General features: G+C 35.2%; 1 protein-coding gene across 5 annotated transcripts in view; it reads left to right on the top strand.

Moving 5' to 3' along the window:
• SPATA17 (spermatogenesis associated 17) overlaps positions 1 to 24574 on the top strand; it is a 205036-nt gene that overhangs the window by 12315 nt on the left and 168147 nt on the right. For 4 of the 5 annotated variants that reach the window (XM_067729735.1, XM_067729736.1, XM_067729733.1 and 1 more), the window contains exons 2-3: positions 12962 to 13051; positions 14817 to 14898. In XM_067729735.1, the coding sequence (XP_067585836.1) occupies positions 12962 to 13051; positions 14817 to 14898 (172 nt within the window). The remainder of the gene's footprint in view (positions 1 to 12961; positions 13052 to 14816; positions 14899 to 24574) is intronic. The other variant, XM_067729737.1, reaches the window with a different exon arrangement.

Raw genomic sequence — 24574 nt, 5'->3', positions numbered from 1 at the left:
TATTGTTAGGGACTCATATGTTCCTATTTTAGTCAATGGGTTAAAATCCATTGCTCTTACTTATCTTCATGCTAGCATTGTCCCAGATTTGTCTAATGGAAGCCACTAAAAGCTTCCTTCTGCATCCTGATCATGATAATACTCTCCTGCTTTCTGACACAAAAAAGTTGAGGCTAAGCTTTTACTCTTTCTGCCCCAGCCCTGGAGTTATCCATTTCTTCAAGGACCTCTTGTTTCTTTTAGTAGTTGCCTGTGCCATTGGGTGTTGCTGTTCTCAAGCCCTCTGAAGTGGACAGAGCTAGGAAATATGTGTATATATGCATTTGCACAGAGTTTACATCTGTACTTTATCTATGTATCTATCCCTTCATCCGTCCATGTAGATGTTGAAATCCATGAGTTTACATTGACAACTCTATTTCAAATCCAGCACTACAGAGTTCGTTCTAGTTATTTTCTTTTATTTTTGATATATTCACTTATTTGACCAATCCCTCTGTATGTAATCAAACTCCTGTCACCACAGCTGCTTTTTCTTTTAGGTATACCACTTTCCACCCTGTGTGAGGTCTTCCTCTCTGTGCTGAACTGTCACCTCCCAGCCAACTTGGGTACTGTTTTCATCACTCTTGGGCTCCGATTCCCTGTCTGGCTGCCCTCCCATGTGTACCTTTCTTTTACCTTTCCTCAACACCCTAAAGCCAGGCCTCTCCATGGGAATACTCTCCTTACTCAGACTGGGACAGCCTACCCCAGGGGTTGCCCCCCGCCATGTGGATGCCCACCTTACCCCGCACAGGCCGTTATACCCTGTGCTGAGCCATGGGGTCCTCGCCATCCTCTCACCCCCCGTCACAGATCTTTGCTTTTCTTGCCCACTGCTGGTTTCTTTAGAACTTACTTGTTCAGGAAATGAAGTGAAGAGAAGTGAGAAGGAAGATGAAGAAAAGCAAATAGGAAATATTTTAAAAATACACTAACAGTATAAATCTACATGACAAACTATGATAATCCCTACTTTATGATCTAATGCTTATGTATTGGCAACCCATGATTCATTGAACTGTGAAGTAATAATAATAACGAGAGCTATTAATGGAAAACAAAGCATGGCTTCTACCTTCTAAAATGTCGTATTTCTCATCATCAAGTAGTTATTGACCTCTTATTAGTAACATGGGTGATGATCAGAGCCCAAAGTAGAAAATAAGCATAATTCCTGCCTTTAAGGAGGTTGAAATCCTTTAAGACCTAATAGTGAAATGATATGGAAAAAAGTAATCATTTTACACATCAATATGTCTTACAACACAGGACAGCTACTATCAGAATTTTATTCCTAGTGTCTAAAATAGCTACAAGTTATATGATAATGAAAAGGAAAGCGTATTGGGTTTTTAATCTAGTATTTATTTAGTAGCTAAGGTCAGACTAAGCATAGTATTTTGATGTGTAAAATGCATATTTTTTGCATATTACTGGAAAAATACTTAACCACACATTTTTTCATTTTTATTTATTGTCAGTTATTTTCTGGCCACTAATTACATATGTGCACATACTGTTACCCAGGGTTATAATACTTCTAGCTGATGATGAAGTGACTAGAAACTTCCAGCTTTTTCTTGATGTTTTATTACATTCCTGGTAATACTTTTGGTCTTTCATCATTATTAATTCACTTAGTATTCATTGTGTTAATGCTGATCATAATAAATTTATTTTAAATTCATGTAGATGTCATGTTTTATTCACTGCTATAGGATTTTCATTGTAATTTGGAACTAATTAATATATCATTAAAATAAAGTGTTACCCACATTTTTCATTTTAAACATAAAATGTCTAGCAGTTCATGACATATTGTATGAGTATGCAGCATCCCAGTGGCAACCCAAGTATCTGTAATTTCATTTTTAAGCAGTTAAAAAAATGGCAACAGAAAAATGTTTATAGATGTCAAATTTCAGCACATAACTTAAAACTTAGCAGTAAGTTAACTACTAGTTATTTTAAAGTATGTCCCTTTAATTTAACGTATGGTTCTTATTAGTGTCATAGTATGCTTTTATTTATATAACTGCTAAAAAAAACCCAGAGATTTTTAATAACTCCAAAAAGAAATTATTTAATTTTCCTTTTGACTAGGTATTATATGTTAACATTATTACCAGGAGAGTTAAAAAAAACATAAACTCAGGACAGGTAATTTGATTGCTAATCTTCTGTATTTCTTATGACAATTATAAGTAAGGCGTAAGTTCAAACTAATACACTAGTTGAAAAGAAGTAGTAAGCATATCTGTATACCCTATATTTTTTCTCCCTCCTTTGCAAAGATAGTCAGTTGTTGATTGCTCCTGGTGAAGGACAGAAGAATGTTTTCAATAATTTAAATAGAGCATAGTTGACCCTTGAACAACATGGGTTTGAACTGGCTGAGTCCACTTATACTCAGATTGTTTTCAACAAATACATTCTGCAGTGCTACACAGTCCCCAGTTGGTTGAATCCATGGATGTGGAACTGCAGATATGGGGGTTGACTGTAAAATTATACATGGATTTTTGACTGTAAAAATCCCGTAACACCCACATTATTCAAGGGTCAACTGTATATTTAAAACTGAAAAACAGATATACTATAGTTATATTAAATGTTAATGATAAAAAGGGTTAAATAACCATGAGAAACTGCTTTATCCCATTATCATGAATTTGACTTTACATCAACCTCTTTCAATAAATGTTTCTTTCTTTATCTTCTTTATACTCTATCTTCTTTGAATTGCCTGCTCTACTAGACATTGTGTTGCTTTATCTTTTCTATTTTTGCCCTAAGTGACATTTTATATCCTGCACTAGAATATCTTATTATTGGCTAGGATAAAATGTTAAAAGAAAAACGAAAGATTGCTTCTAACCCTGTAACCCCTTGAAACAGTGGCCTTGTTTTCATGACTTTTTCATGGTATTTGACACTGTTTAATCATGATCTCCCTTTCCTGATGCCTTTCCATTAACATCTAATGAACTGCAAAATACTTGTCTCTTATACTTGGGCCTTGTTTTTTGTTTCTTTTTTCCCCCTTTATTTAACACCTTTCACTATAAATTTTTTTGACCCAGAGTCTGTTAAACTTTGGAGATGTGTGGTGCCAGTGCCACAATGATGATATTCAGGGAGTCTAACATCCCTTAATATTATACACAAAATTCTGAGAACCATTAAGAACTTTGCCTTCTGCCTTGGCTTCAGCTATTACTTATCATATCTTCCTTCTTTTCTTCCTTTCTTCCTTCTTCTTTTCTTCCTTTCTTCCACCCTTCCACGAACATTAGTTTAGCTCCTCCTATGTATCAGATACTTTAGTACATGTTGGGATACAGATATGAATAAAAGGCGAGCCTCTCAAGAAGATAAATGTTATAATTAGTATATAGAAGAAATTTCAGGGTACTCTAAAGATACGTCTCTCTGGAAGTTGCAAAAGTCAGTTCAAGAAGAGGGCGTAGTATTGTGATAGTTTGAGGGCAAGAGAGCACAGGGCCTGTTCTGTGAACTATAGGAGTAGAATGGCTCTATCATAGGATTGAAGTGGTAAAAGAAGAGATGGGAGATTAAGTCTGAGCCAGAGCTGGGAGGAGTTTGAAATCTCAAGGGCTTTAGACTTCATTCAGAAGACTTGGGGTGTTTTGTGGGGTTGCCATGAAGTGATTTTAGGAAAAAATGGACTTGATTAGATTCATGTTTTAGAAAGACCATTCAAACAATAGCTTGAAGGATAGAGTAGAATAAAAGACTAGTGTCTAGGAAACAATGCTTTTGCAAGTAACTACTCTTAAAAATATGAAGACATGAACTAATGCAAAGAATTGGTTTTACAGTTTTTGATTTGAGCAGTTGGGTGAATCATATTGTCTTTCATGAGAAATGGCTTGCAGAAAAGAGCTGTTCTAAGAGAGAAGAACAGAGGATGGGTGTGTGTGGAGGAGGGATGAGAGGAATTATTTTAGGTATGTTGAATTTGAAGTGCCTGAGGAATATCCCAGCACAGGCGTTGAGATGTTTTAGATATACAGATCAGGAGAGTTGCCCATCCTCTGAGAACCTACTCAAAATGCTTCCTTTGACTCCCATCTTTCCCTACTCATTATTTCCTAAAAAAACAAACGAGAAAAAAACTTTTCTACTTCTGAATTTTCCAGATCTTTCCTTCTGACATGGTATTTTACTTTTCTCATATGGTATTTCACTTTTTGCATAATTTTATTTACTGTTGCTATTATTTTTCAGTTCTATTATTGGGTGGGCCAAAAGGTTCTTTCGTTTTTTCCATAAGATGGCTGTAGTAGCACTTAGTTGTCTTTGACTTCATTCAAAACAACTCTGTTAGATTGTATGTGACCGCTGTCATATCAGCATGCATTTAAAAAAAAGACATCAAAATTGGTGAATTTTTGTGCAGCCATTTTAATATTGAAGGTGGAAGAAAAAAAGCAACATTTTCAGTATATTATGCTTTATTATTTCAAGAAAGGTAAAATGCAACTGAAATGCAAAAAAAGATTTGTGCAGTGTATGGAGAAGGTGCTGTGACTGATCAAATGTGTCAAAAGTGGCTTGCAAAGTTTCATGCTGGAGGTTTCTCGCTGGACGATGCTCCACAGTCAGGTAGGACAGTTGAAGTTGATAGTGATCAAATTGAAACAATAATTGAGAACAATCAATGTTATGTCACACAGGAGATGGCCAACATACTCAAAATATCCAAATCAAGCGTTGAAAATCTTTTGCGCCAGCTTGGTTGTGTGAATCGCTTTGATGTTTGGGTTCCACATAAGTTAAGTGAAAAAACCTTCTTGACCATATTTCTGCACGTGATTCTTTACTGAAATGTAATGAAAGCGTTCCGTTTTTAAAACAATTTGTGACGGGTGATGAAAAGTGGATACAATACTGTGGAATGGAAGAGATCGTGGTGCAAGCAAAATGAACCACCACCAACCACACCAAAGGCTGGTCTTCATCCAAAGATGGGGTTGTGGTGTATATGGATTAGAAGGGAGTCCTCTATTATGAGCTCCTTCCAGAAAACCAAACGATTAATTCCAACAAGTACTGCTCCCAATTAGACCAACTGAGAGTGGCACTCGACGAAAAGCTTCCAGAATGAGTCGACAGAAAACACATAATCTTCCATTAGGATAACGTAAGACCACATGTTTCTTTGATGACCAGGCAAAAACTGTTACAGCTTGGCTGGGAAGTTCTGACTCATCCGCCGTATTCACCAGACATTGCACCTTCGGATTTCCATTTATTTTGGTCTTTACAAAATTCTCTTAATGGAAAAAATTTCAATTCCCTGGAAGACTCTAAAAGGCACCTGGAACAGTTCTTTGCTCAAAAAGATAAAAAGTTTTGGGAAGATGGAATTATGAAGTTGCCTGAAAAATGGCAGAAGATAGTGGAACAAAAGGGTGAATACGTTGTTCAGTAAAGTTCTTGGTGAAAATGAAAAATGTGTCTTTTATTTTTACTTAAAAAACTGAAGGCACATTTTGGCCCACCCAATAGTTTGTAAGCTTGAGAGCACAGAATATGTCATATATACATCTTTGGCTTAAATGGCATGCTAAAAGTGACGGTAGCATCATGGCAGCATAAGTTGTTCCTTTTTTCTCTCCACTTTGATTTAAAACTAATCAGACATCCATAACCAGAAAAAAAAGAAAGAAAGAAAGGAAGAAAGAAAGAAAGAGAAAGAGAGAAAAAAGCACTCTGTACAGCATATGAGGACACCTGGGATATCCATCCATTTGTGCACCTGAAAGTGGATGGATTAGATGGCAGAGGAGGCAGCAGAGCAAGGGAAGTGGTGTCAGATATGGTGGCAGCAGAAGAGTGATGGCAGAGAAGGCAGAGGCCAGCCTGTCAGTGAGGTGGCACAACCTTTCTGGAAGAGGAGGTGGAGGATGAAGGTGGTGAGTGAGGGTCTGCCCAGCCACACGTGTTGCAACTCGAGGGACCAGTTGCTCTCTCTGAGGACACTCAGTGATTGAGGGAGATGAAGGACAGGGAAGTAGGCAGACCACAAGAACTAAAGGAAGTCATCTTCTGTCTGCCCCAGGAGGCAACAGGACTGCCTATGGACATCTGGGACACCCCCGCCCCTCACCCCCACCCCAATTAAGAACCTTTCTACCAAGCTGTAGACACACTCAAAGTCCCAAGTAGTAAGTACACACCTCTCCAGCCTTTGCCACTACCTTTGCTTTATTTTTGTGTGTGTGCTCCCAACCTTAGGGGCAAGTCAGCTCCAGGAAGAGGAACACAAAACCTGTATTTGTAGCGCCACCTTCTGGAAAACAAAAGGAAGACTCCTAATTATCAATCTGTAGAATTGTTAGAATCAAAGTAAATTAAGCCTTACCAAATAAGAAAGGCATTTGCTACTTCAAATACAGCCAAAAAAAAAAAAAAAAAAGCAGCAACAGAGGTACTTTTCATCAGACACCATGAACAGTCGTGGTAATATGGTAGTACAAAAAGAAAGTGACAATTTTCCAGCAGTCAAACCCAAAGACATGGAATATTGCAATCTAAATAATAAAGAATATAAAACAGGTGTTGTGAGGGAATTCAGTGAGCTGCAAGAAAACTCAGAAAGGCAATACAATAGACAATAACACTAAAAATGTAAGAGCATTTAATACTCCACTATTAGTAATGGATAGATTGTCCAGACAGAAAATCAACAAGGCAACATTGGAATTGAACAACACTTATGTTTATAAGGAAAGAATTTATGAGACATATACAGAACATTCCATCCAACAGCAGTAGAATGCACATTCTTCTCAAGTACACATAGAACATTCTCCAGAACAGATTGTATGATAGGCCACAAAAAAAGATCTTAGCAAATTTAAAAGATTGAAATCATATCATGTATTTTCCCTGACAACAATCGTGTGAAGCTAGAAATCAATAAGGGAAAAGTGAGAAGGTCTACAAAAATGTGAAAACAACACATTTCTAGACAACCATTGGATCAAAAGAGAAATCAAAGGGAAATAAAAAGTTGTCTCAACAAATGAAAATGAAAATAAAACATATCAAATATTGCAGGATGCAGCAAAAGCAGTTCTGAGAGGAAAGTTTACAGCAATAAATATATTTATTAAGAAATTGCATCTCAAATGAACAACATAACTTTACTCCTCAAGGAACTAGAAGAACAAATTAAGCTCAAAGTTAGCAGAAAGAAGGAAATAACAAGGATCAGAATGGAAATAAATGAAATAGAGACCACAAAAGCATAGGAAGGATCAACAAAACTAAGAGCTGGTTCTTCGAAAAGATAAGCAAAATTGAAAAACCTTTGGCTAGCCTAAGACAAAAAGACGACTCAAATAAATAAAATTAGAAATGAAAGAGGAGATACTACAACTGATGCTACAGAACTACATAGAATCAAGAGACTACTGTTGAACAATTCTATGCCAAAAAATTATATAACGTAGAAGAAATGGATACATTTCTATAAGCTAACAACTTGCCAAGATTAAATCAGAAAAAAATAGCAAATATGAACAGACAATGACAAGTAAAGAGATTGGATTGGTAATTTTAAAACTTCTAACACAGAAAATTCCAGGACCAGATGGTCTCACTTGAGAATTCTACCTAACATTTAAAGAAGTATGAACACCAGTCCTCCTCAAATTTTTCCAAACTGTTGAGGAACACTTCCAAACTCATTCCACAAAGCCCAGCATTATTTTGATACCAAGACTAGATAAGGATACAAGAAAGGAAAACTGTAGACCAATATCCCTCATGACTATAGATGGAAAAATTCTCAACAAAATATTAGTAAACTGAATTCAAGAACACATTGAAAGGATTAGACACTATGTCCAAGTGGGATTTATCCCTGGGATGCAAGGACTATATTGAAAAGATGCTCAACATGACTAATCATAAGGGAAATGCAAACAAAAACCACCATGAGCTATCATCTCCCATCTGTTAAAATGGCTGTCATCAAGAAGACAAGAGACAACAGGTTCTGTCAAGGATGTAGTGAAAAGAGAACCTCTGTATGTTGTTGGTGGGAATGTAAATTGGTCCAACCAGTATGGCAAACAATGTGAAGATTCCTCAAAAAATTAAAAATAGATCTACCATATGATCCAGCTATTCCACTTTTGGGTATATACCCAAAAGAAATGACTACAGGATTTTGACAAGATATATGCACTCCACATTTACTGCAGCATTATTTATGATAGCCAAGATTTGGAAACAACCCAAATGCCCATAAATGGATGAATGGGTAAAAAAGATGTGGTACATATGCACAATGGAATATTATTCAGCCGTAAGAAAGGAAGATATCTTCCCATTTGTGACAACATGGATGGACCTTGAGTACATTATGCTAAGTGAGGTAAGTCAGACAGAAAGACAAGTGCTATATTAGATCATTTATATGTGGAATCTGAAAAAATTAAACCCATAAAAAACAGAGTAAATGGTGGTTACCAGAGGAGGGGGGTGGCTAAGAATGATGGTGTTTAAGGGTACAATGTGTAATGAGTAGTAAATAAGCCATAGAGATCTAATTCATATAATATAGACAATAATATTGTATTATAATTATATAATATGATAAATATCACTATATTGTCAATCATATTACAATATGTAAATGTATCTATGTAATAAGCTGTATACCTTAAGCTTAACAAAATGTTACGTGTCAGATTTATTCAATAATAATTAAATGCCATACTAACACATAGTTTACATATAATAAATCTTTTTGAATTAATGAATAAGATGTTGACAGACTGGTATTTTTTTCTTCCTGCAATCTACATAGATGCCCATCATTATGCAAAAATGTAGTAATTATCATTATCATTTATTGAAAACATATTACTTACCAGTCTTCCAGTTTCTTTGTGATATGCCAACAAACATACCCATGATACACTGTTGTTGAAATTTTACAGAAGAAACTGAATTTTGGATTAAAAAACTTGCTTAAGGTAACCCAACCAGTAAGTGACACAGTTAGAATTTGAGCTAAGGTCTTTCTGCAAAGCAGAAGTGCTGGCCACTATCCTAATATTTTGACTAGGTTAGGCCATAGTTCATGTTATATTAAATGGTCAAATTCCTTAGGGTTTAATGCCTAGATAAGTCTAATATTTCCCTTAAACTTGAAAATGTGTTTCTATTTTTCTAAGGGATTGTGTTTATTCATTACAAATTAAAAAAAAATTAATTACAAAGTATTACACAGCTCTTATAAAATAATTTGCCAAATTCAGAAGTTAATAAAATAAATTTCTCCTTTCAAATTTTATTTCCTAAAGGCAACCACTTTTAATAACCTTATTTGTACTAAGCAAGACTTTTTCTGTGCCTATATTCACATACTCATGTAGTTAAAATTGTTTTTTATAAATATGGGATCATGTTGTATTGTACTGTATCTTCCTTTTTTTCCCCATTACAACATGTTTTGTCTATGTGAAGACATTGATCCACTTAATTTTTTGTAAGGACAAAATAGTTTTCCATTTTATGGATGTACTGTAGTCCATCTCTTGCTTATTTAGGTTGTTTCTGTTACTTTAATAGTACAATGATACATCATTAAAAAATTCCTGACTCATCTTGAGTGTCTTTTGGTGCTTTTTTAGAACAACATTTTATAAAAGATCTTTTATTAAAGACACTTCAATGCCATTTGTTAGTTTCTTCAGTATTTCACATGTTTTTCAATGTACATTGTACCAAAATTCCATAAATAAATGTATTGAATACATAATGGTAATACTTCCTCTTTCACATTGCCTTGCAGAAGCAGCAAATTCACATATTTTGTGGAAGTAACATCTATCAGTTAACTGTTCAGAACGAAATTCTAAACGTGCTTACCTTTTTTGGAACAGTGATGACATTTGACAGTAAAACTTAACATTGGTAACCATTCATCAATCCCTAACTTCAGCTTCTTGAGTAAAGGGGCTTGTTTTCTGAAATTTTAAGGACCTTGTTTGTTTCAATGTAATTTTTCCTGAAATACACATCGGCACTCACAAGATGGTTTGCTATAGATCTCAAAAGTGCAAATATACCCAGAACCCAGGTCAGAGGCTTTTAGAAGTGTAAATTGCTTGTATTTTCTTTTCTGTAAATTGCCTGTGTTTTGCTGCTTTTCAACTGGGTTGTTTAATTTTTCCAAAGTTTCTTTTCTTTCCCTCAAATATAGTGACCACAGCACAAAGTCTTTGGTTTTCCCGTTTATGGCATTCCTAGTTTATGAAGACATGACAGATCTTAGAAATTTACTGCACGTCTGTCCTGAAATTTGTGTTTTATCATTCCCATTATAGTTTTACTACCATGTGTATGTGTATGCACTTCTAATGAACATTCCTAAAGTTGTGTGACTTTTGACACTCTTATAAATGAAGGTTTTCTGTATGTGTTCAAAGACCAAATTGTTTCCTTCTGGCCATATACACGAGTGCCTATTGTACTGCATTCTCACAGTACTCGGTATAGTGAGAAATTTTTGTTTTTTGCTATAGATGTTGATGTTTTTCCACATCTTCATCTTTCTTTATTGTTATTAGGAGATTGGTACTATTTTATGCCACACAGTTTCAATATTATATTTGGAAATGGCTTACGTGCATTTTTCCTCTTGCCCTTTTTTCCTTGCTTTTTCTTCCCTTTTACTTCCCTCCCTTCTATTCTCATCCTTCCTCTTCCCCTTCTGGGGAAGTGATGGTTAGGAATGCAGCCTTGAGAGCTAGACTACCTAGAATCAAATCTCCGCTCTGACACCCACCAATGTGTGACCTTGGGCATATAGCTACACTTCCCGCTGCCTCAGTATCTTCTGCTGTCAAATGGGCATATTTATTTACTTCATCAAGATGTGAAAGGATTATATGTGAGTTAACTCAGTGGTATGTAAATGCTAGGAACAGTGCTAGCACATAACGTATTAATTTGTTTAAAATATTATTATTCTTTTCTCTACTTCTTTCAACAGGTTCATTCAGAGATCTGCCTGTCTATTACCCATAATCACCCCAGGACTCAAGTTACTAAGAGCATGGGGGTTCCTGTTGGGTTCTCAACAACTCTGTCATCCTAATATGGGGAGAGATGTCCATGCAGTGAAAGGTGTAGTGAGGGAGCTTGCAAATGGCATTCTTCACAGAGATTAAATGTGGCAGGTGACATGCAGTCCCCCAGAGGAAGCAGCTCTGGGAGGACAAAGGTTGAGTGTTAGGCATAACATCCATTATCTCTCTGGACCCACTGAGAGAGTCATGTGGGACAAAATAGACAAGATGACTGCCTTTTGCATCTTAAAGTGTAGTGGAAAGACCCTCATTAAACGATTACATATGATTGTGTTAAATGTTATGAAGAGCTATGAGCGTGCGTAATGGAAAGGCCTCATGGATTCTGGGGATTCAAGGAAGGCTCCATGGAGGAAAGGACTTTAAGCTGTTGTCTCTCCCACGTGCAGTCTAATAATTTGAGCCAAGAATACAGTTTATACATGTTTCTGCTATTATTTTGTACCTGAAGGGCAAACATACAGCAATAACGAAACTTTCTTTTCTTCTAATTGTCTAGTGTGTCCTCACACAGTTATTTCCAGCTACTTTTATTGCATCATACGATAATCTTATGGTGCCTTCCATTATCTGGTAAAGTGAGTGACTATTCTCTTGTGTAGTTTTTACAGTTTGTTCTTCACTTCTGCTACCCTTTATGCAACCTTACTGATCTGTGCTATTTCACACCACTACTCTTTTTCACATCTGGATCACTGACTTGATGCATAATTTTTGTTCCTCTCTCTGCTTTTGTAGGTCCTTTTCAGTCAGGCTGTCTAGGTAACTCTCTTTCCTGCTTATCTAGTAGATAATCTGTCTATTTACTTCTTTAACTATTTGTCACTGACAGTTTAATTGCTAATCCTGTTTGCTTTCTCAGCCAACTTCATAATATTGTTTGAAATATTTTTCCCATTCTATTTTTGTTCTAATTATATAAATTTAATGAAATCTATATATTTAACGTACAATGAAAACAAAAAAATAGCCTAAGAAAACACAATTCTTGAGAGAATTTTTTAAAAAGTAAAAAATAAGTGACTAGCAATTCTTTATTCATTCAGCAAACATAAAGTGCTAAGTGCCAGCCAGCCTTCTAGGAGAGAAATTACTCTGTGGTCTACAGTAATTGCCCTAAGCAACATGACTTTATCAGATGGGGATGGAGAGGGAGAATTGTAGGGACTGAAAAAATTAAGATGGAGATCTGTCCTGACTAAACCTTTTCTTCCTATAAGTCAGTAAAATCTAAAGACTGAATTTCTTATCTCTTTATAAGGCCTATGGCCCTGGCCCCTGCCTCCTTTAACTGAAATACATGTTCTAAGAACTCTGTCTAGAACAGGTAAAATGATGGATGCATTTTACTTAGAGGCAATTCATTTAACTGATATAGTAAGTGAAATATGCAACGATTTTAATCTTTCATAATATGTGTAGTGGCATTTAAACAGTAAATTCAAATAATTATGTTTTTTAAATAATGACAAAATAGCACATTGCTTTTTAAATTTCCTTATAAAAACCACTGGTGAATTAATTAGTTGCAAATAGGTGATTATAAAATTTAAAAAAAGTAAAGCTGTTGAAAGCACATGGCCTCTTAGAGAAAGGTTAATTTTTGAAACATAGCTTATAATTTCTGGAATAGTTTCTTTAGTATTTTAATTTTATTTAAAATGACATTTGAATTATAATTATCATTTTCAAAGAAATTAAAAATTAAGTTTAACAGGTTGATTTGCTTTAGAATTATATTAGTCACTAATGAAATGCTTTAAAAAATTTCTTTTTAGCGTTGTGGATGTATTTCGAAAAAAGGAGAATGATGCAGCAGTTAAAATCCAGAGCTGGTTTCGAGGATGTCAAGTTCGAGCATATATCAGGTATATTGATTTTGTCATGGAACCTCAGATATATCATAAAAATATACTCCTTAGAAAATGTAATTTATTCATGTGGTTCTTATTGCAAATAATTTTTTATTTTACTTGTAATGAAGTTAATAAATTATATGATGTCCTTTAAAGACATAACTCTTTTTGGTCATATTTTCTCACATATAAAGAAACTAAATGATGTTGACCATATCTCTTTTAAAAATTCTCAATGTCATAAATATACTTGATCAGATTATTTTCTTCAAGTTCCATAGGATGTGAAAAATTATTGGACTTGTATTTTTATAGCAATGAACTTATTGACTGGTAAGAAAGAAAAACAAAACAAAACAAAAAGAAGCTATTCCAGTCCTCTCCAGCGTGTTGGTAAATAAAGGCAAATGACACCAAAATGATGTCATTCTGATTACAGAGACTGTAGTTGATCCCTATCTTAACTGTTTCCACTTTTTCTTCAGTGCTCAAATTTCCCTCAGTTTCTCATCAATTCTGAAAAATATTGCCCTGGAAGAATATGACTAATCCATAATTAACTCAGATGGTCAGCTAGGGGTTATACTGTATAATTCCTTATATTTACTAGTAGGAGCCAGACATGCAAATAAAAGCATGAAGATGATGGTTCTCATTTGGCCACTATACCAAATAGGAACATGGGAGCAGAGAGTATTTTTTAATTCAGCAGACTAAAATGACTTTAGCTAAGATAGACTGAGTAATATAAGAATGAAAAAGGGAAGTGTTTCTTGACCTCACAAATTATTTCAAAGTACTTATAGCGATTCATATCAATAGTGCCTGGCTTATTTCTTAACATGTCACTATGACCTGTTTTACATAGTCTTTTAAAAAATATATTTCAATATTTCATTGCATTCTTCTGTCTTTTTAATTTTCTCCTGACTTATTTATTTTTATTGAAGTAATTTACAATATTAGTTTCATATTAATAGCGATTCAAAATTTTTATAGATTATATTACATTTATAGTTACAAAACATTGGCTATATTCCCTGTGCTGTACAATATATCCTTTTAGCTTATTTATTTTTTACAGAGTAGTATCTCTTAATACCCTACCTCTATCTATTCCCTCCCTCTTCCATCACCCCACTGGTAACTACTAGTTCATTCTCTATATCTGCGCGTCTGTTTCTTTTTTGTTATATTCACTAGTTTGTTTTATTTTTTAGATTCCACATATAAGTGATAACATATAGTATGTGGCTTTCTCTGACTAATTTCCCTAGGCATAATACCCCATGTTGTTGAAAATGGCAAAATTTCATTCTTTTTGGTAGCTGAGCAGTATTCCATTGTGTGTGTGTGTATGTATACACACATATATACATATATATATGTGTGTGTGTGTATATATATGTATATATAAAAATATCTTCTTTATCCATTCATCTGTTGATGGACATATAGGCTGCTTCCATATCTTGGTAATTATAAAGAATGCTGCTATTGGATATTGGGGTACATGTATCTTTTCAAATTAATGTTTTTGTTTTATTTGGATATATATACCCAGGAATGGATTGCTGGATCATATAGTAGTTTTTAGTTTTTTTAGTTAGGTCATATTTTTAGGGTTTTTGGGAACCTTCATACTGTCTTTAAAAGTACATGTAAACTCGGCTTTGAATTTGATTTCTTGAATTGTGAAAAGGAATATTCTAAGCAAAAATTGAAGATATATCATTGTTTCAATGAAAGCATACTAATAAGCATATTTTTCACCCAGGTACTTACACAGAGTAGCAACAATTATTCAGAAACAATGGAGAGGTTACTTAGGCAGACAACATTATCAACTAATTGTGAAGGTAAATATAAAATTTATATATGTTGACACTTGAATTATTAAATTTGTTGTAACTAATTCACTTTAGTCACATTTACATGTAGTTTTGAAGTTATTGATAATAGTTATGTGAGAACAAAATTGGCTTTAATTTTTAGAATGAGAATTCTTCTCAGAAGCCTTTGCTGATTTTTCCATGGAGAATTGATGACTCATTTCTTTATACCCAAACTATACTAGATATTTTATTTTTGTTAAAGTACCGTTCACAGCATATGCATTTGTGTGTATTATTTGTTGAAGAGTCTCTATTTTCTAGACAGTGAGCTCTTTCAGAGTAATCACTGTAGCTTGTTCATCTTTGGTCCACCAACATTTAGACCAATCCCTGGCCCATTGCACTGTCAATAAACATTGGTTGAAGTGCCCCAAATTAATTCTACAAAATAAAAATGTAAGATAATTTCTCTCTGTGCTACTTACCATTTCCTATAATTGACTCTTGGGATTTTTGAAGATTGCCTTAATAAATACAGCATAACACAATCATCTATATCCACTGATAGACTTGCAGAAGTATGAGATAACATGCCAACTTATACTTCAGTTTAATGATTTCAGAAATTAAGAAAAAATAATTTTTTGATACAAAATGAGGAGGTTTATAATTGCCTACTTCACAAGTTTTCTGATTTGTTACTATTTTCTACTATAATACTTTAAATTTGTTCTTAATTTATTCTTTATTAGAGGCATCTAAGTGAAATTAAAAGAGATAGAGAGGGGAAAAAAATAAGTAGACAACTAAATGATAAGAGTTCACCTTTGGCAAGAAAAGTTTAAAACATGTTAATAAAATACAGGGACTGCTTGGAGTAAGAGCCTAATACTTTAGATTTAATGAAATAAATAAAGTATTTTTTAAAAAATGCTGGCCCAAACTTTTTACAAGTATTGGCTCTTACAGTTAGGTTTAAAATCACTGTGATGCTCTTATAAAGCAGATTTGATGTCCCTACAGGAGAACTCATTTTAGTGATAACTTCTCTAAATAACATGATTCTCTCAAGTTAAGCTCCTATTTTAATACTATACGTTCCCACTTAATTAATATGTTACTTAAGATTTTAAAAATCCACCAAAACCAAAGAAAAGTTTATTCTTTTAATTTAACTGGCTGAATAGCCCACTTACATGTCTGCAACAAACTTAAAGTATCTTTCATTAATTTTTTTAATTGTTAGCATGGGGTTTCTTGTCTAGAACACAAATCTCTTACATCATTGACATTTCAGACTACTTAAAAAGTAATTTTTAAGTTTTGAAATAATTTCAGATTTACAGAAAAGTTGCAAAAATAGTACAAAGAATTCCCCTATATTCTTTACGCAGATTTCTTCACTAAAGTGAACAAATTTACTTTATCATTTTCTTTTACCCCTCTATACATATTTTTGGTCTTTTTTCTATGGTTATTTTTAATTATTTGAGACAAAGTTGCAGAAGTGGTGCCTCTTTCCTCTCAATTCATCAGTGGATATTTTCTACAGAACCATATTAAAATGATCAGAATCAGGAAACTGACATCTGTACAATACTATTATCTAATCTTTAGACGCTATTCACGTTTCACTGATTTTCCCAATAATGTCATTTATAGCAAAAACATCTTTTCCGGGGTAAAAACCAGGATTTCACTTTGTACCTAACTGTTGTTTTTCTTTAGTCACCTTTAATATGTTTGGTCTGTCTTTGCTTTTCATGACCTTGATATTTTTGAAGAATATAGACTATTTTTCAGATTATTCCTCAGTTTTGGTTTGGTTGTGTTTCTTCATTGTTAGATTGAGGTTATGCCTTTTTTCTAGAAATACATCTCAATACATCATATTAGGAACCATATACTGTCAGTTTGTTGCATGGCAGTTAACGCTAAATTTGATAATTTAACACACTTACACTGTAGACTTGCTATTTTTATCTTGTGAGGCAATGTTTTAAGACTGGGTATATACCTTCTTCCTCATCAAAAATTTTGACCCTAGGTTTAGCGTCTAATGATGGATCTTACCAGAATCAATTATTATCATATTTGTCAAATAGTGATTTTCTAATTTTGTCATTTCTTCTGTTTATACTTGTTAGCACTTTAGCATAAGAAAGAACCTTTTTTCCTCTTTCTTCCTTCCTTTCTTTCCTCCTTCCTTTCTCTTTCTTTCTTTCTTTCTTTCATCAGTTTTAACTCATGAATTCCTATTTTATTTAATGGGTTATAATAAATTATCACTAATTGATTTGGTGCTAAAATTTTCCTAGATTTGGCCAGTAGGAGCTCCTTCAAGTCAGTTTTTAATAGAATCAGATTACTTAAACAGGATGATCAAAAATTAAGCTGTTTTCTATGGAGTAATGAGCATTTTTAGCCCTATTGTTTATTATTATTCATTAGTGGTTGGAGATCTATATCTTTGTGTAGACAAGACAGGAGAGTATACTTATGTATATGTCATTCCATGAACATTATGACTTAACTTTCATTGCTGCTATTTCTGCTCACAGCCACCATTCAGATGGTTATGAATTGACACCTCCTTTTAATCAAACATATTAAAGTGTATACATTTCAGTGACTGTTGTTAAAATATTCAACTTTGGAATCTATATTTGTTCTAGTGGTGTTGGAGTTGCTGAAAAAATATCTTTAAAATTTCAAGTAATGAGCCACCCAAGAAAATTGTTCGTTACTTTAGTGTCTCAACTAGGTTTGATCAAAAAGAGTATTGCTCAGCATCATCGCCAAGTTATTCTCCAGATTTGCATCTAATTATCTTTGCGCTCTTGAAAACAATTAAAAATGGAGATTTTCCTCAGTTAGATTGGTTCTTGATGGTTTTTAAATCTATTAATCTGTAAGGTATTTCAGAACAGGTCTGTTTTATTTATTTATCTGTTTTTGCCATTGAATGCACATAAGGATTCAATAAATAACATAATCTGATCTCAGTACATAATTATTGAATGAGATCAAAATAGCTGACATTTACTGGTTGACTAGTGAAAGTGAAATATTGTACTAAGCATTTTGTATACTTAATGTATATACCAACTAAAGTCTTATACCGGTCCTGTGAATACTATCACCATTTAATAGATGACGAATTTTAGGCTCAGAGATAGTTACTTCCCCAAGGATACACTGTTAGTGATAAGTGGAGAAAAGTTCAAACCCAATTTGGTTTGATTCCAAAACCCTTATATATAGGTTTGATAGGCAGTTCAATCTCAGTCATTATTGGAGATTTCCCTTCTTTGGTTTATACAGAAGTCCTGTGAGACTTAAGTAGTGCCAACATAGCAGAGATTCTTACTTTTGTCGGGTCTTCATTCGTAAGACGTCTATTGTCCGAGCTCATGTGTGTGTTTGATCCTTCAGGATTCATCCTTGGAGGATTCCATGGCTACTGGGCCACATAAAGGGAAGGGAATTTTTGCCAAAGCTGATATCTTCCCTAGTGCTTAGGATCCTGTCTCTTCCACAGCTGCCACCAAGTTTATCCCTAGAGTTTTAGCCACCTCCCAGGAGCAATAAGAATGCCCAGTGTCGTATTTTCTTATTACAAAAGCTAACGCCCTGCTCTTTCCCAGGCATGTGGAATATTTACTCCATTTTTTCTCTTTTTCTGCTTACACCTCTCCTCTTATCATCCCCACACACCCTCAGTGTAATTTCTCAGAGCTCAGATTTTAGGGCTGAGAACACATAGTCCTACAGTAATTATTTAAACCACCATTTCCAAATTTATTCTGCATAAATTTTTGTTTTTGCCTAACAGCTGTATATGAATACAATAATAATAATAATGCCATATAGTATATATTAGGCTACAAAATGAATGGTATAGTTAGCCATTTTAAAACTTTAGTAACAGTTGCTGTTACTAAAATTTAGCAAAATTTTTAGCCCTGTATGTAAAATAAGTACAAACAGTGCAGCTATTTTGGAATCAGAAGAAACAGAACTGCTTGGTCTCTTTCCCTGTGGCCTCTGTTGTCATCTGAGCCACCAGAGCATAATCTGAAAGCCACTGATTTGAATTTGCTTGTCTGGGGAAGGATCACCAAAAACTGATGTTATTAACTGCCTGGGGGGAAGAGAACTTGAGGAATAAGCGTAGGAAGTAGACTTTTTACTGTAAACTCTTTGGTAGCTTTTGAATTTTAAACACTGTGAATATATTATCTATTAAATAAATTAATTAAAAAGGAAAGTCAATTTAAAAGGCACTACCCCCACCAAACACACACAGGCAAGTAATAAGCGCTCAGGTGAGAAGTTAATGTTACCTCCAAAAGTCTAAGAGGTGAGACTTGCGCTGAACCTCGGGGCATCAGTAGACTATAGCCTGGGGAGAGGGAAAGCCATTTCGGTTAGGAACAGCGTGAATGAAGGTCTGAAACTGGGAATGAGCGTGGTGTAACAGGAAATGATGAGGATGTTGATCAAGATGGCTCAGAGTATTTGAGGCGCAGCGGCAGGTTGGTAAGGAGCTGAATGTGACTTTAATAAAATAACTTCCTACATTTTTAAAGGACTTTCTTTTTTTTTTTTCTCGCGGTTCGCGGGCCTCTTACTGTCGTGGCCTCTCCCGTTGCGGAGCACAGGCTCCGGACGCGCAGGCTCAGCGGCCATGGCTCACGGGCCCAGCCGCTCCACGGCATGTGGGATCTTCTCGGACCGGGCACGAACCCGTGTCCCCTGCATCGGCAGACGGACTCTCAACCACTGCACCACCAGGGAAGCCCTAAAGGACTTTCTTGTTTAAACACATGTTTTACATTCATTGTTTCATATTTTCCAGTAACAGTCTGTCAAGTCGAACGTGCAGGTGTTGTATCTTCATTTTATAGGCGGAGACATGGAGGCTCAGGGTGATTAGATGATGGGCCTCAGTTCCTGATCCCTGCAGATCCATATGCTAAGTACCTACTAAAAGTCTTCTCTGGAGGTCCCTCAGATAGCCCCAATCTGTTCCTCCTTCTATATTCCTTTATTCAGGTAAATGATACAACCATTCAGCTGGAAACCCACAGTCATCCCTGACTCCCCACCACCTTCTTTTCCCCACCCGCTCTTTCTTATCAGTCATCAAATACTTTGCATTGTCCCTCAGAAAATCTCTTGACTCCAACCTAAATTTGATAGTTTCACTCCCATGCCCACTGTCCTCACTGTAGCATACAGCACAAAATTCATACTCTTCAACATGACATGTCACGTTTTCATAGTCTCATGATTGCTTATCTAACCTCACTTCTTGCTAAACCTGTATAAACATACTCTGGACACGTTAAACCACTTTCCATGATATATCAAGATACGCCATGCCCTACAGGTTTTTTGCAAGTGCTCTTTACTCTGCCTGGAATGCCATTCTTCACTCTGACCTGCCTCCCATTAGTCTGAATCCCTATTCATCCTTCAAGACTTTACTTACGGATTAACCTTCCGGATCTCCTGAGGCTGAGTATAGAATGGTAGGAGACTGCGGATATTAGGTGTGCCTTCCTCATGCTTTACTCCTGTAGGTGTTTGTGTCACTGTGACCCATTTGTTTGTTTACATCTCTTATTTGGGAGCTCCTGAGATGCAATGACTTTCTATTTATTATATCTCAAACGATCACAGTAAATGTCACATAGAAAGCCTGTAGAATTTTTTGCTAACTGGATAAATTAATAACTCACCGGGATATAAGTTGGAAGACTTCGCTATGGTCAACCTAGCTGGTAGATTGGTATCCACGTTTGCCAAAAATTCTTCCCTACCCGCCTCCTCATAAAATAATGATTCCTCCCCATCTCATTGATTCTGGGCTAAGCCATGTGTTGTGGGCCACAGCCACAGGGAGACTTAGCCCACGTGCAATGTGAGTAAGAAATAAACTTTTTGTCTTATAAGCTAGTAAGATAGCTGCATTTTTATCTCAGCAAAGCTGATTAATGGTTGTAATGACAACAAAAGCATGATGTTGATAAGAAAACATTCTGAATGGGACACGCAGTGAAGCTTTTACAAAAAGATGTTGTGAGATTTTGAGTTTGTGATGATGTTAGGACACCTCCATGTGGTGGTGTCTTGTACGGCGATTTTGCTATCTCTCGGAAGAGTGTCTGGCACATTATAATTAGCACTGAACAAAAGCTTATTGAAGAGGACTTTTAGATGAAGAGTCAGAGCTAGAGATAGAGGTTTTAGAGCCATCATTATAAGATGGCAGGATTTTCTACCTGATGGAAAAGTATCTGAACAGTAGAGCAGAGGGCCAAGGATTGAGGCTTGTGGAATGCATTAGTAGGATTTAGGCAGAGGAAGGGAGTTATAGGTAGATTATAAACAGAAAAACAGAGATACAATATCACAGGAAGCAGAGGAGAAAACTGTTAGAAAACTTGGAGTTATCAACAGTCTCACTTGTGGCAAAGGTCAAACAAAGGGAACTGTGGAAAGTCAGAAGTCCTAGGATCTCTTTAGATAAGTTCTGTATTTTTAGACAGCCTCCCTCAAAATTCTACTATACCAGAATATTTCTATCCAGCTTTTAAATAATTCTCACAGCAGCACCAGTCAACTTATCCAGTCCTATAGTGTTATGCGTTCTCCACTATGGTGCCATCACTAACCCACGATAATAGAGCCATTCAGGTTTTCTTTTCTGATTTGATTCTTTTTTGCTTCCTGGATGACTATTGTTTTTGTTTATTTTAATTTTCAGTGTCCATTCAGGTCTTCCTGCTGACTTTAATGCTGTCGTATCTGGCAACATAACCCAAATTTGTCCGTCGTAGGGACCGAGGACTGTTGATTCACAACCTCAAAAACCTTTCCCTGTTAGTGAGGATGTGCTCTGATTCTTCTTTTTTATTAACAGTGGATTTCTAGTCACCTGGTGTGTGTGTTCAATGCACGTGCATCGCAGACCTGCTGAATTCCTGCTATGATTTTACTGCAACCTGCGCTTCCCATTGGATACTCAAATGGTCCTACTGTTTTGGTCCCCTTCTTGTTTTCAACTGTATAATGTTCTATATAGCTTGTCCTTACCACTTTTTGCTTTATTTCATAAATGGTGAAGTGAAAATAGTTATTTCTGTAGGCGATAGTACCAGAAAAATGTTCAAATATTTCATCTCCCTCTTTCGGAAAACTAACACTTCGAGCGTTACCTGAGTGAATTCATCAATATAACCTAATAGGACATCAATATAACCTAATAGTACGCATCTTGTTATCCTTTTCAGTTTCCCCATTATATAGTTTATATGATGTTTAATATCAAGTACACTATTTTTAGTCACCACACTCTGAGAGCAGCTACCCTGATATATGTGATTAATTCTATATGCATTATTGTGAAAATAGATATGTAACTGTAGTTCTAAACAGCTCAGTGTTATGTTTTTAAATTGAGATCATTTGGTGAATAACATATATATGACACCACATTAACAGAACTTGGTTAAAACTTTTTGTTAAAGTATATTAATAGCCTCTGGTAGAACTGATTAATTTATAAAGATAATATTCATTAAAAATAGATTATTCTTCAAATTATAAAAATAATTTAATTTATTGCTGAAAAGGCTCACAGTACTTATATACTGCTTATCATTTTACTGCTCTTCTCACAAAGTTTTCATATTTGATTAGTATTTGAAAGAGTAACAATGGAAAGAAATCCTATTAACCTTAAATGGAACAAAGGATATCATCTGCTATCAAATCCCATTTTGCGTTGTCATCATAAATACCAGCAGGTTTGTTTTTGAATGGATAGTAAAAATACATAAAATTTCAGTCATTATTTTTAAAACTGATGAGATTGTCATGGTTGCTTGTACGGACATTTTTATTTCTCTTCATTAGATAAATGAATGCTCCTTCTATAAGCCCAACTCTTTTTATAAATCTCTTTATAAGGCTTCCAATTCAGTTATATGTTAATGAGGCAACATTTATCACACTTTAGTGTTAGAGCAGAAAACTGAAACATAATCTACTTTTTCCCCTCAGGATCTGGCTTTTTAAATAAATACCAAAGGCTGGATAACTTAAGACTCTGACTTTTCTAATATAAATTTAAAACTTTGCTAACATATTTTCATTATAATAATATGATTTAGATTTAGTTTACTTGCTTTTGAAGATTACATTAATAATAACGGTGAAAAATAATATAATTGGCTTTTAATTTTGTGTGTGTGTAGAAGACGGAAGGTTATTTTAACAATCAGCTGTTGATAACGACCAGATTGGTATCAGTTGCCAGCGAACAAGGCAAAGCATATGCACAAAATACTTGTGATTATTTGATAATAAATCATTTTAATGATCATACTCAAAATTATGAAATGAGGATGGCACTGATGTGGAAAATAACAAACGTGCAGGCTCCCCAGATCTGTTATCCATATGTGCCTGGCTTCTAGAGTTTCCAGAGTCATCACTTTAATGCAAATATTTCCTCTGTATTGCCCAGTCTAGCAAATAAAGCCAGTTGATCTGGTCAAGTTCATATAGATGTATTACTCAAATTTATTATAAATATGTATTACTTTAAATGTTCTGTTTTTTGAAAATGATTGACGGTTTGAAACTCAGGTTTTCTTGGTTTCCAACCTAAATGCTCAACAATAATGGAAAGATTAGTTAATTTATGATATGTTCATTAGCAAACTATCAATGTAGCCATTGTATATAAACGTATGTGAAGAAGGAACTTGAAACTGAGGAGAAGGACATACCTGTACTAGATCTGTCTACTAGGTGGAAAAGCCTTTAATAGAAATTAAGCTATCAGGGATTTAAGGAGGAGAATTTGCAATCTGAGTTTAAGACTTAAGAGGAGAAACTAGTTCACAGGGTCTGGAACATGGCTATGGGAAGTGGATGTCATCGCGACTGGGAAAGGCAGGCAATAGTGAGAGCAGGTAATTGAGTGTGTTGTATATGTGAATTTGGAAAGCCTTAAGATACGGCAGGAGTTGTGGTGAAGAATAAGACCTTTAGCTTGGTGCCAAAACGTTTAGGGCGTATTATTGGAGTAGGTCAGGGGAGGCGAGGAGGGGAAAGGAGGAGAGTGTACCTAGAGACCTGAGGACGGGTGACAACACCAAAAAGGGAGAGAGAGTGATAAATGTGAAAAGCTTGAGAGTAAACAGTGAGGTTTTTTGTTCTTTGGGTTTTTGTCATGGTAGTTGTTGTTGCTTCTAAAGGAGTACTTCCTACTGGTTTGAAAGTATCCACTGGAGCTGAGAGAATGCCAGCAGCTTCTTCCAGTTGCTGGTGCTTAGACTGGGGGAGAAAAGGTGGTTTCCCCTATAAATGTTTGTGAGGACACAGAGGATTTGGACAGCTAGAAAAGGATGATAAGACGTTTTAGGCAAGGCGAGTAGTAGGAGCACGGACGTGAAGAAGAAAAGATAATAATTTGATCAGATTTAGGTTTAAAGGAGCAGCGTGGTGGGAGATGATCGGAGAACAAAATTGGGACCTGGTGCAGTGAGCTTTGAATGTCACTTGACCTCTAAGAGAGTGGTTCTAACCTATCCCCACCCCTGCCCCTGCACTGTAATTCACCTGGTAGAAAAAACGGAAACTCACACACAAGACATGCTCCCATCGATATCACGGTTCAATC

This window comes from Pseudorca crassidens, chromosome 2 (genome assembly GCF_039906515.1).
Source record: "Pseudorca crassidens isolate mPseCra1 chromosome 2, mPseCra1.hap1, whole genome shotgun sequence".
NCBI classification, from domain to species: domain Eukaryota; kingdom Metazoa; phylum Chordata; class Mammalia; order Artiodactyla; family Delphinidae; genus Pseudorca; species Pseudorca crassidens.
The sequence above is the reverse complement of the archived record's forward strand: the minus strand, read 5'-3'. Positions and strand labels throughout refer to the sequence as shown.